This window comes from Triticum dicoccoides, chromosome 1B (genome assembly GCF_002162155.2).
Source record: "Triticum dicoccoides isolate Atlit2015 ecotype Zavitan chromosome 1B, WEW_v2.0, whole genome shotgun sequence".
In the NCBI taxonomy this organism is placed as follows: Eukaryota; Viridiplantae; Streptophyta; class Magnoliopsida; order Poales; family Poaceae; genus Triticum; species Triticum dicoccoides.
Genome location: NC_041381.1, coordinates 170,058,774 through 170,072,302, shown reverse-complemented (window position 1 = coordinate 170,072,302; position 13,529 = coordinate 170,058,774). Strand labels below are relative to the sequence as shown.

At 47.5% G+C, this 13,529-nt stretch overlaps 1 protein-coding gene across 1 annotated transcript in view; it reads right to left on the bottom strand.

Moving 5' to 3' along the window:
- Window positions 1-10,696: 10,696 nt before the first annotated feature.
- The window catches only part of LOC119303337 (putative cyclin-dependent kinase F-2), a 6,528-nt gene continuing 3,695 nt past the window's right edge, over window positions 10,697-13,529 (bottom strand). Inside the window, exon 2 of the mRNA XM_037580459.1 lies at window positions 10,697-11,713. Within this exon, the coding sequence (XP_037436356.1) occupies window positions 10,886-11,713 (828 nt within the window). The 3' untranslated portion in view covers window positions 10,697-10,885. The remainder of the gene's footprint in view (window positions 11,714-13,529) is intronic.

Below are 13,529 nucleotides of genomic sequence, written 5' to 3'. Positions count from 1 at the left end.
GCATGCATGCATATGGGGTGGGTGATGGTAAGGCCCACATATTACTTAGAATGAAAAAATGACTTTAGCCCACACCGGTTAGCACAGACATAGTGGAGTTCGCCAGTCAAACTACCGTGGGATTAGCTGGTGATTAAAAAAATATAATAAACAAAAGAAAAGCAGCCCACGCTGCCACGATCTCCCGTGATGGAGGACGTGGGTGCGCGCGTATCAATGCTCTGCTGCTCTCTGCCCTATAAATAGTTGGCGCCTTGGTTGCTCTAAGGTCACTCTTCATTCTTTCATCGCCACTCTTAAGTCACACACACAATACATAGGAGCACACAAAGAGAGAAGTAGTCCGGCCTCGTGCTTGCTACAAGTTTAAATGTGAGATTCATGGCTCTCTTCTAGCCTTTGGTTTGGCCATAGAGTACAGGCTAGGGACCTTACTTCTTCCTCCTCTTCTAAAACTCTAGCCCTTGCTTCGGCCATCGTGGTGCAAACCAAGGAGCATGCTTCATCTCCTGGAAATTCCTGCCCTTGGTTCGGCCATCGTGGTACAAGCCAAGGTGCTTGTTTCATCTACCTTCAGTATTTATCCTTGGTTCGGCCCTCGTGGTACAAACCAAGGAGCGTGTTACATCCACCTTAAGTTTTGTCCTTGATTCGGCCATCGCGGTACGAGCCTAGGAGCATCCATGTTTCTTTTACATGTTGCATATGCTTCATCCTAAAGATCTTCTTCTGGGTTCGGTCCCCTTAGCAGTACGAGTCAGGATGAATGTCTCGTTCCTTGCTTTGGTCCCTATTAGTGGATACATATCAAGAGTGTCATAGGTACGAAAACTTTATAAAAATTGTCTTGCTTTGGTCATCATCAACGAAATTGATATGACTAAGTTGGAGCCGAATTACAAATGTGCTAAACTAAATTCATAACAAAATTCTTGTTCGGTTACGCTCCGGACATTATGTGTCACACTAGTTGTAATACGGACAAGGATATATGAAAACTTTCCTTCACTTGGTTATGATACTCGAGGGCACAATCTCCACGCTACGCAGAGTGAGTAGTAATACAAGCAAGGGCAAGGGCGGAGCTTCATTGGGCCCGAACCGGCCCATGGCCCGCCCAGGATTTTCATGATTCTTCATATACCTATGCACTCAGCCCAGTTCCCTCAAGAAAAAAAATATTTGGCCCATACCACCACATCGCACTACCAATCGAGCCAAGCCTCCAAGGTCTCGCATGAGCGCACACAACAGGAGCATCCGCCACTAGCCGGCCAGGACTATGCCACCGTCGTCGGCATCTCAAGTAGGCGCAGATCTCGTGTCACACAACTAGCACCCACCCCCTCCCTCCCCCCGGGCTCCAGCCTCTGCACCGTCCAGTCCTAGCCCTGACCGTCGGGATCATGTTGTTGTGCCGTCCAGATGGCTCTGGCCCCTGCCTCATCACATATTCGCAGCAATCAGCTGGGTAATTTGTATATTACTTCGAAGCAATGTGTTTCCTTGCAAATTCGTACCTAATGCTTAATAGTGTTTTTAAACCATGCAAGAGGCTGCAGAAATATATTACAGAGAACTTAATTGTGTGTTTTAGTGTATGAAGATCATTGAAACAAGGTTGCGTAATAATGTAGAAGATGAGTATCTTGCCAGTAACATGTTTGTTAACTAATAGGGTGAAATTCATGAGAACAAAAGGTACACTAGTGTTTAATGCCTAAAAATTTTGTGCTCTTTTCAACATGGCCCGCCCAGCATTTTCTTTGAAGCTCCGCCACTCAGCAAGGAAAAAATCAATTTAAAATCAGTGTTCATGGTACACACCCAAAATCATGCAAGATGTATTATAAAATAAGTTGCATCATAAAAACAAATCTGACTTGGTTATGCTATATGCAGACAAGATATTAGTGTTACGCAGTGTTACTGGTAATACAATTGAGATAAAACTAAATAAACTGTTCAAAGCCACAAAATTTTGTTAGTCATGTTAAATATATTATAAATGCTCCAATGCTATAAGAGCCTAAACTGTTAGCATCATCACAATTGTGTATCACAAACTCGCTTTACTTGGGTTATGCTACACATGAGCGCCAATTGAATGATGCTACATGGAGTTAGTTTTAATACCATGTAAGGTACAAATATAAATAAAAAATGACAAATATCTATGACACATGCAATATCATAATTGCTCCACAAACCTTTAATTCGTTACGCTACACACGGACACTATCTTAGTGCTATGCGGTGTTAGTAGTAATACAGATAAAGAACTTAATAAAATAGGTTCATGCCACATCCACATATGTATACAAATTCATGCAAAATACATGATAAGACATATTTCATGTAGCCCATGTAAGCTTTAAACAAACAACTATGTCATATGAAAACTCCACTCGGCTGAGGCTACACATAGGTGTCATATTATTGCACCGCGTAGTTTGTTTTGATACTGTGTGAGGTCAAAATCAACGAAATATGGCACATATCACATGCACCATAGAAAGCATCAAGATTGTGTCAGAAAGCTTCAGTTCCCTTACGCTACACTGTAACATCCCAAAATTCTAAATTTTGGAATGTTATATTAAATAAATAGTTTTGATTGATTGTTTGATTATGGTGTGGTTGCTTGTGTGAACTTGAGTGAAATTTGAAACTTTATGAAAGTTAAATGAGAGGGAATAAAAGAACTTTCCCAAACTTACATTTATGTTCTCCATGAATTCAAATTCTTTTCAAATACAAAACTCTAGAGAGAAGATGATATGACTTCTTCCATTTAATTAAATGAAAAAGGGTTTTGAAAAGATTTGAATCTCATTTGGAAATATTTCAAATTCAGAAACTTTATGCAACTCAATGATTTTCATGAGAGAAGATAAAATGACTTCTTCAAAACATATGAAATATGAGTTGGGAGTTTCAAAGGATCAAATTTAAAGTCCCTTTGAAATTATTTTCAATTTGGAGTTATTTGGGTTTTATTCAAATTATTTTTGTCCAAAAATAAAATATATGGAAATTAGGATAAAATGATTCCCTACATCAGAAAATTGGAGATAAATAAATTTGAAATCATTTTGGTATCTTTTAAAATGATTTTTACTGGGTTTTATTGCACCAGTAGAACACTTTGATTTATTTAAAATTCTGTGGATTTTATTTGGTGCTAGAAAAATGTTCACGCTGTAGGAAATATTTTTATGAAAATTTTGGTATATTATATGCCTATATAATATTTTTATTTCTTTTTGTTTTATTCTGTTGTCTGTCGTTTAAAAAAAAGAACTTCCCTCGAACTGGGCGGCCCAGCTAGCCACCAGGCCAGCCGCAGCCCAACAGCTCCCAGCGCCCGAACCGGCTTCGCTCCGCTCGCCCGCTCTACCAACCGATCGGCCGCGCCTCTCTGTGTCGCCGACAGGTGGACCCCACCTGTCGGGTTCTTCTTCTTCATGCCATGGCGGAGTTCCGCTGCTGCACGCCATCGCCGGCCACTGCCGAGCTCGACCCGGACTCTTCCCTCGCCCTGCCTCTCGCCCAAGCCACCGCCTCGCCCCCTTCTCTAAATACCGAGGCCCCGGCCCCGTTTTCCCCTCAAGCCGCAGCCGCCGACGCCCCGCACACCCTCGCCGGAGTTGCAAACTCCGACGAGATCCGCTGCCGTCGCCCTCGACCGACGCCAATACCGCCGTTAGACTCGCCTCGACGCGCCGCCCCTTCCCCGCTACTCCACCGTGCCCGTCGAGCCCCGGAGCAGCCGCCCCGATCAAGCCCGATGCCCCGCCGCCCTCTATTTAAATGCGGCCAGACGCCGGGCAAGAGTCACATCACTCCACCGCTTCCCATCTCCTTCTTTACCATTTTCTCCACTCTTTCGATGGCATCCGACGAGCTGGAAGAGTAGTTCTCCGTCATAAAAGCCGTCTGGGTGGCCCACCGAGCCCGCCGGACACGAGCGAAGCCTAGCCCGATGGAGCCAGTTGGCGCCTCAAGCCGACGCGTGGTTCAGCAACTCTCCGCTCGAAGCCAGCTCGCAAAGGAGTGGCGAGTTGCTCCATCCCGGCACAGCGCCATGGGCAATTCCTCCTCCAGTGCCTGTGATCGCGCCATCCGTCGTCGACGTGCGCGTGGCCGCACCACCAGCCGCCATCATCGAGGAGAAGTAGAACACGGGAGGCCGCCGCCGCTTGTATCCCATGGAGGCCACCGCCGGCGCGTCGCCAACATGTACAACCGGTGACCTGTCCTGTCTTTATCTCAGGCCATCCTGGGCACACCCGTCTGGGCTTCACGAAAGCACCTTCCCCTCCGGCTGAAGCATCCTCTTTGCCACTCTGATGAGCGGCATAGCCGGACATAGGGAAGATACAAGGGAAGAATATGCCTCCAGGGCTCCCGGCAGTCCGGTTAGCAGGCCACCGGACATGGGGAAGACAAAGGGATCCGCCGCGGCCGGCTGTAGACTAGTGTAGTGTATCCGTGTCGTGGGAGTGGAGCTCCGCGCAACTGTACATGCACATAGTTTTACCTTTTTAGTTAAAACATGTCCAAAATGTAACCGTTCTCGTCCGTTACATGGAATCCGTCATGTTTATATGAAATCTGACCGTGTTTGCATGCATTTCATCCGGTTTGTTGAAAAAGAGTTTGAAATGTATGCGGCTAGCGTTGGATCCCCACCCACCCTCCCGCGTCCGCGGATGGATACGGGAGGAAATTTGTGGGTTGCCGTTGGAGATGCCAATGGTGTTTAATAGTAAATGGACCAATGCTAGCACTAAGGTATTTTTGCTTCTTACAATGAAAACATAATACATAAAAGTATTGGCACAGTAATGGCCACAGGGGATGATCAGGTAGCCTGTGCTCTTTCCAGAGCAAATGCCATTTAGGCGATACTGTGTGCTCAGTTTTTTCCCCTATGGAGTCTCAGGCTGTGTCTACTTACTCAAATTCAGAACATTCCCATGTGCAGTCTTTGTGGATTTACCAGACCCACTAAGAAATAATGGGAGCAAAAAATATTTATAAATTATTGCCAGTTCATTTGAAAAGTCGTTTGGATAATCATTCTCAGATTCATATTTGGCATCCCAATTTTCCCAAGCACTAATAGTGAAGGGTCACATGGTGTTTGACAGACCCAAAAGCTGCAAATAGACAGAAGCGAGGACCATTCATGGTTTTAAACCAACTATTATGCATGGTCGTGCACAGACAAAATCAAACATCTTGTTGTGTCACACATGTTTAATCAGCTCTTTACGATTTCTAGAAAACACAAAGTTCTAACATTTTGAAGGGAGAAACATACAAATTCTTCTGACAGTTCTACTCCCTCCGTTCCTAAATATAAGTCTTTTTAGACATTTCAAATGAAATGCAACATACGGATGTATGTAGACATATTTTAGAGTGTAGATTCCCTCATTTTGCTCCGTATATAGTCACTTGATGGAATCTCTAGAAAGACTTATATTTGGGAACGGAGGGAGTACATGAGTAATTCTGGTCAAAAGACATGCACAGTGAACTGTGTGTGCGTTTTTTCCCACATCAAGGATGACGAAAGGGATATTACTCTTTTCTCTTGTTTCAATGAAGCCGTCTGCTTTCAGATTATTTAGTGTCAGAGGAAGCAGAACTTCTTTGAATACTTCTTCTGGTATCTACAAAACAGAGCCATCTAGTGAGGGGAACATTTCAGAGTGGACAACAACACAAGTGGATGAACAAACATTCAGGGTTGTATAGACAATGCCTCCAGTCCTGTTCGCGTCGCCACAAGTTCCTTCACCAAGCTTCACTATGATGTCTAACTTACTATTTCACACATGTCTTTGTCAACTGATAAATAAAAGCAACAGTGCAAGTAAATAAAAGTAAATAAACTCCCTTTCAAATGTTATGACAAACTGATCTTCCATCTGCTCAAGGCCTCAAGCCCAAACAACAGAGTACCAATACACAGAGAGATTGTATAATTGTTAAGCCTACTTCACAAATTAATACAGGAAGGAACTAAACTATACATCGGTTGAAGCGAGCAAAGGATCATCCACTAATACTCCAAATGAACTCCATCCATTCTCATCTCTAGTACTGTATTATAATGGACAAAGAGGCACACTCATGACAATCAAGTGTTCCTACGCCTGCAAGGCACAAGGTAGGTTGCATATACATTTCTGCAGCACACACAGTACAGTTGCTGCCTTCAACTAAAACTTTGGCCCGTACAGCCATGCATCAAAATAGGTGAAGATTCAGTCGCCATCATTATCATAAGATTTAGTCATGGTTTGTAATTCACAACCAATTCGAGAGCAGCATAGGATAAAATGATGTAACAACAAGAGCTAGCAAATAGTATATGTTCTGCCAGTAGTACAGCAAAGGCTAGACTGCAGAAAATAAGACCCAAACTGTTCGTGTTGCCCACAACAGATTCAATTGCCGAGTATACTTACTTTGAGAAAAATATAGACCGGGATTCGAATTAATTCATCCTAGTGCCTCCAAATAAGCATGACAAGGTCTTCCCTGATTTCAATGAATCATCCCAAAATAAACCTCCAACCATCCAGAAGAAGAAAAAGAATTATTGAGTACACAAAAAAAATACTTAAATAAGATTTATATGTTCAACCATTGGCCCTGTTGCCATGAATTTTCTAGACAATATGATGTTTCGGCAAAGCTCAAATCCATTATTTTCTCCTCTCTTTTTCCCAAAAGGAAATGCAAGCATCCGTTCTCAACTTAACAATTCAAGACAATTATTGAAGAAGGAGCGAGTAGCAAGAAGATGAAGATGGGTTGGGGGCTCTGCCCCCCCCTTTCCCATTTATAGACGGAGGAACGCTAACCGGCGGCCTCTCATGTTCCAAGCAATGATGGCCCCGCTGCATGCACCGGGCAGTTGTCAAGTTGGGCAGTTGTCGAGGCGACGTGGGGAAGCGGAGGCGTCCGCGTCCCGTCGAGCGCCACGTGTCCAGCCTGGCCTGCAGGCAGTCGGGACCCGCGGCGCTTCGCCCTTGCCCTTTGGCTTCGCCTCAAAGCCAAGCCCGAGCGCGCCTTGGGTCCGGGGGCTACTGTCGGTGTTCTAGGAACCACGATATCCAGACTTACCTGCCTGCGGCCCACGGAGTGGCTCCCTCGACGGCCTGGTATGGCCCATCTACAAGACCGCCAAGACAAGACCCTCACGAGGGCTCCCTGGCCTCGCGAGGCGGACAACACCAAGACCTCTAGAGGGGGCGGCTTCCCCAGTCGCCTTCCGAGGAGCAGAGATTTCTATGCAGGTACCAGCCTCATGAGGCTGCGATGACGCAAGCCATGACGATCAAGGCCAGGCGGGCGCCAGCGGGCGCAGAGGGGGCAGTTTCCTCTTTGGTGCTAAGGAGGCAAGGACAGGCGTGGGTTCCCAAGGAATCTACCAAAGGTTTCCATTCCGATGCTACAAGACCAAGACCACGCTCGGCAGGACGGATGTCATTGCCGAGCCCACCGCTGCGTCACGACCAGAAGCTTTGCAGGCGAAGACCACCTTTCGTCAGGATAAGATGTACTACTTGTCCCCTTTCAAATTGGCCACTATGGGATCCCTTCCCGCCTACATTTTAGGGGAAGAGGACCAAGGCCACTATAAGTATAGGTTAGCCGCCACCATAGAGAGGGATCAGATCCTTTCCACCCTCACCAACATAGCCCTCGCGAGGCTGTTCATCCACTGTACTAGTTTATCCTCAGCCCCTCGTGAGGCCAATCCACCACAAAGCAGGAGTAGGGTTTTACATCGCAAGGTGGCCCAAACCTGGGTAAACTATTGTGTTCATCTTCTTCCCTGCTCACGCGAGTCCGGCTAGGCTAGGCCGTGGGGCAACGAGTTGGTAGGCTTGAGAGGTTGAGTTCTTCGCACACGCCCAGAGTTCGAACCTTCTTGGGTCTACGGAGCCCTGAATCCGACACCCTCTTCCTGCTCGGTGGTCAGGCGATTCACGACGATCTGGTGGCCAGGACTGTGGATCCGGTGGGTGGCTCCTCCGGTGGTTCTCTGGCTCCGGTAGTTGCTCGAGGGACGACACCCGTGCCTACCTGCGGTCTGACCGGGGCTCTGCTTCGCGTCTCAGATCTGGCCGGCTTGGTTTGGTTGGGGTGGCGGCCCTCCCACCACTGCTCGCAGGCGACGCGCTTCTTGCGTGCAGGTCGCTGGCTGGGGTCGTGCTCCTCTTGTGGCTGCCCTGTGGAGGAGGGCTACTGGGTCTGGCTAGCGACCAGATTTGGCACGCCGCCAGTGCTGCTGGGAAGCTTCAATGGCAGCAAGGTGTGGTGGTGGTCCTGTTTGGTGATGGTGCGGGCGCTATGCAGGGTGTGCGGGTCAGTGGAGGCTCGGGCGATGGAGGTGCTGGTTGGCGTCGCCAACTGCGTCGGAGTGAGGTTGTGTTGTTCCAGGCGAAAGTCTGGCCTGGGTTACTGGCCGCCGGCGACGACACCTGTGGGCATCGTCATCCTTCTTGGAGGCGCCGCTGGGGAGATCCGCGCATCCTCATCTCCTAGATCAAGCTCTTCGGGTGAAAGCCAAGATCCTCTTGTAGGATAGGGTGGCGGCGACGTCTCCAACACCGCTTTCCCTCTTGAGGGCGCCGCCTTAAAGATCGTGATCCCTCTCGCTCTTCCTTGAGGCTGGACGTGCATGACATCGTGGTCGACAGCTGCCCGGCTGGTAGTGCGGTTGTTGTGTTGCGACTTGTGTGGCGACGATGATGGTTGCAAGATGAGCAGGGTCATGGCTTGCCTTCGTCGTCGACCGTCTGGCATGTTCCTGAGGTTGAAGTCGGAGCTGCGGTATTGCGGGGCGACACTGCGGCAATGATGCCAAGCAATGGGCAGATTGGACTTTGTCGGTGCAAGGCGTTCTCCTTTTCTCCTGCGAGGCTCGTCATCAAAGTCGGAGCTGCCTCGTCCTCGACGTGTGCTGTCGATTGTTTGGCCTAGGCCGGCAGGGTTCTGTGTACTGTTCGTTCGGAGGGGTCTTGACGGGTCGTCAACGACGAAGTCGGAGTCGCTTGCTCGGGCAGAGGTGACGATGATGACATTGCAGGCAGCCTCGATGGTGTCCTTTCCTCGGCGGTGTGTGTTTGTCTTGTGGGTGCCAGGTTGGTCGTGTGCCTTCTTCTGTGGGCATGTTGTAACGGTTTTCGCCCGTGTTTTAAAAAAGTATGACAAGGTAAATGAACTCCATCCATTATCATCTGGGCAACTCTCTTCAACCTTTTTTAATGAATCGGGCCCTAAGGGACCGCGTTTCAAAAAAAAAATGAACTCCATCCATTCTCATCTCTAGTACTGTATTATAATAGACCAAGAGGCACACTCATGACAATCAAGTGTTCCTATGCCTGCAAGGCACAAGGTAGATTGCATACATTTCTGCAGCACACACTAGTATAGTTGCTGCCTTTAAACTATAACTTTAGCCCGTACAGCCATGCATTAAGATTCAGTTCTGATGAGCCCACCTAAAGTACCAACAGTCTCCATCATTATCATAAGATTTAGTCCGATTCCAGAGCGGCATAGGGTAAAAATGAGGTAACAATAAAAGCTACTCCCTCCGTCCCATAATGTAAGACGTTTGTCGTTTTTTGACAAACGTCTTACATTATGGGACGGAGGGAGTAGCAAATAGTATATGTTCGGCCAGTAGTACAGCAAACGCTAGACTGACTTACTTTGAGTAAAATATAGACTGGGATCAGAATTAATTCACCCTAGTGCCTCCAAATAAGCATGACAAGGTCTTCCCCGATTTCAATGAATCATCCCAAAAATAAACCCCAAACCACCCAGAAGAAGAAAGAATTATTGAGTACACGAATAATACTTGAAAAAGATTTGTATGTTCAACCATTGGCCCTGTTGCCATGAATTTTCTAGACAGTATAATGTTTCGGCAAAGCTCAAATCCATTATTTGCTCCTCTCTTTTTTCCCAAAAGGAAATGCAAGCATCCATTCTTAACTTAACAATTCGAGACAATAAAATAAACAATGCATGAATAATTCTGAATAATTAGAAGACCTTTTCAAAGGACCAGAAAACATATGTATGAAGCACATTTGTTGCCATCTTTTCTATCCTTGTATTATCTGTTGCCATCTTCTTTTAGAGGAATCGGTTACCACTAGACAAGCTTTGACTGTTGAACAGAAGTAAGTAGGCTTCCAAGAATTATCTATAGCAACAGATCAAACTGTTCACAGTTCACAGCAGAGAATTTAAGTTTTCACTAGTTATAGAAAAACTTGATTGCCTGTTTACTGTTGTGCAAATTTCATGTGCGTTGCTCTGAACCCATGAAATTCAACCAGATTTGTTTCTTCCTTGGACTTCACATCTGTTACTCACAACCAGATTTTTTTTCAATGAGATTCAGAAGCTTAGCAGATTCGGACAAGATTCAGAAGCTTAGCAGCAATCACCGTTACCTCAAGATCAATTCTTTTCAACAAGATTCAGAAGCTTGGCATATTCAGACCGATTATAGAAAAGCTCAATCAGATTCAGAAGCACAACCAGATGCACTACTATCACCACGATGCGTAAAATGGAGTTCTTTTAGCCAACTCCATTTCTAGCACGCCATCAGCATAGATATTGTTCGGACATCAAGTAATTTCCATGCTACAGTAGTCCATTGATTGCTCAAGTCAAAGAATTACATCAAGTAATAACCCATAACTAAGTTTCCTGCAACTAATTGCTACAGTACATAATAACACAACACAGTAATTAAGCTAACTCAGCCGCAGTGCAATGAAATAATTAACCACTGGCACTGCATCTATCAGTTGCTAGATCAAGCTAATTAACTCATCAACGTCACAAAGCCAGGGTGCTCTGCTGCCTTGGGCTTGCTGAACCACCGGTGCTCGAGCGCTTTCGCCGCTGTCATCCTCTCGTCGGGGTTGAAGGCAAGCAGGCCGGTCAGGACCTCACGCCCGGCTTCTGAAAGCTCCTCCAAGAACTCCAAATCCAGCTTCCCCGTAGAAGTGATCTGGTCTCGCAGCTTGTAGATCTCGGCAAGCAGCTCCTCCTCTGTCTCCGCCACGAAGAGGGTCCCGCCGGCCAACATCTCCGCCATGATGCACCCAAGCGCCCACATGTCCACGGCCTGGCCGTAGTACCGGTTGCCTTCCAGCTGCTCCGGCGATGTGTAAATCAGGGTGCCGACACAGCACTCCTCATAGGGCACTCCGGCCGGCTTCGCCCGAATCGCCGACCCAAAGTCACCGACCTTGAGCCCGCCGAAGAAGCCGACCATGACGTTCTCCGGCTTGAAGTCCCGATGGATGAGGCCGGCTCCATGTATCTTCTTTGCCGCATCCAGGAGCTGCTCCATCATCACGCGGGTCACGTCCTCGGATACAGGCCTCCAGAGCGACTCGCGGAGGGTGCGGCCGTCGGCGACGAGCTCCATGACGAGGAACACGTCCCCTGTCTCGGCATCCGTCGCCACATCCAAGATCTCGATAATCGACTCGTGACCCCGGCACGCGCCGAGGCAGCCGGCCTCGCGGGTGACCGCGCGGATGTCGGGCGGGCCGTGTCCGCCGGCCCCGTTGCCGCGGACCCACTTCACGGCGACCTTCTTGTCGGTGCGTAAGACAATAAGTTTTGGGGAACCAGCACAACCCTCTAGGGGTGGCTTATCTCATTATATATAATGGTTGTGTTACAATATGTACCATATACGTACGTAGGTACAGAAGCTATACATAGTCTAACACCCTCCCTCAATCTTAGCCACTTTCTAAAGAACTGAGAAGGGTAAGATTGCGCCTACAAGCCTCAAACTGTGGCAGCGGTAAAGGCTTAGTGAAGATGTCTGCAAGTTGATCCTTAGATGAGATAAACTTGATCTGGAGTTGCTTCTGTGATACACGTTCCCGTACAAAGTGATAGTCAACTTCAATGTGTTTCATTCGGGCATGAAATACTGGATTTGCATAAAGGTATGTAGCACCGATGTTATCACACCAAAGAATAGGAGGCTGTGGTTGAGACAAACCCAACTCCTGAAGCAAAGACTGCACCCAAATAATCTCTGCAGTAGCATTAGCCACAGCCTCGTACTCAGCTTCAGTACTGCTACGTGACACAGTAGCCTGTTTCCGAGCACTCCAGGCGATCAAATTAGAGCCAAAGAATACTGCATAACCCCCCGTGGATCGCCTGTCATCTGGGCTACCAGCCCAATCTGCATCAGAGAAGGCCGAAAGGACCCGAGAGGAAGTCGGCCGAATATGCATACCAAATGTCAGGGTGAACTGAACATAACGAAGAATGCGTTTAACAGCAGCCCAATGAGTATCTCTGGGAGCCTGAAGATACTGACAAACCCTGTTAACAGCATAAGAGATATCTGGTCTCGTGATCGTCAAGTACTGAAGTCCACCAACAATGCTCCTGTACTCTGTGGCATCCGCAGGAGACAAAAGCTCACCATCAACAACTGTTATCTTGTCGGTAGACGACATGGGTGTGGTGGTCGGTTTGCACTTCAGCATGCCAGCTCTCTGTAACAACTCCAAGGAGTACTTCTTCTGCGTAAGGATAAGACCAGTAGCACGAGAAGTGACCTCAACTCCAAGAAAGTAGTGAAGCTTCTCAAGATCTTTGACCGCAAAATCAGCACCAAGAGAGCAGACAAGAGCATCAGCAGCATACTGAGAAGAGCTGACAAGGATAATATCATCGACATATACCAAAAGATACATAGTGACTTCTGGCTTCTGTAGAAGAAATAACGAAGTGTCAGCAGTAGACGGCACAAACCCATGAGCACAAAGGGCAGAGGCAAGGCGGGCATGCCAGGCACGAGGAGCTTGCTTCAAACCATATAGTGCTTTGGAAAGACGACAGATATAGTCAGGACGATCAGGATCAGAGAAACCAGGCGGCTGTTTCATATAAACCTCTTCCTCCAAAAATCCATGTAGAAAAGCATTCTGCACATCAAGTTGACGAAGTGACCAACCACGAGAAACAGCAATGGAGAGAAGAAGCCGAATAGTGGTAGGCTTGACGACAGGACTGAAGGTGTCCTCATAGTCAAGACCATGACGCTGCCGAAAACCGCGAGCAACAAGTCGCGCTTTGTAACGCTCAATAGATCCATCCGAATGCTTCTTCACTTTGAATACCCATTTTGAGTCAATAACATTTACCCGTGGTGGTGGAGGAACGAGAGTCCATGTCTTGTTACGAAGAAGAGCATGAAACTCCTGCTCCATAGCCTCTCGCCAATGTGGAATGCGCAGGGCAGCCTGATATGAGCGAGGCTCAAAAGATGGATCCGCAACAGCAGCAGCCAAACAAGCAGCCAACCAAGCAACCGTACCATCCTTACGTTCCTTAGGTTTGAAAATGCCACTGCGACTGCGTGTATGTGGTCGGGACACAGGAACCACCGAGGTCGACGGAGCAGCCTGCAACGGGCTGGAGGACGG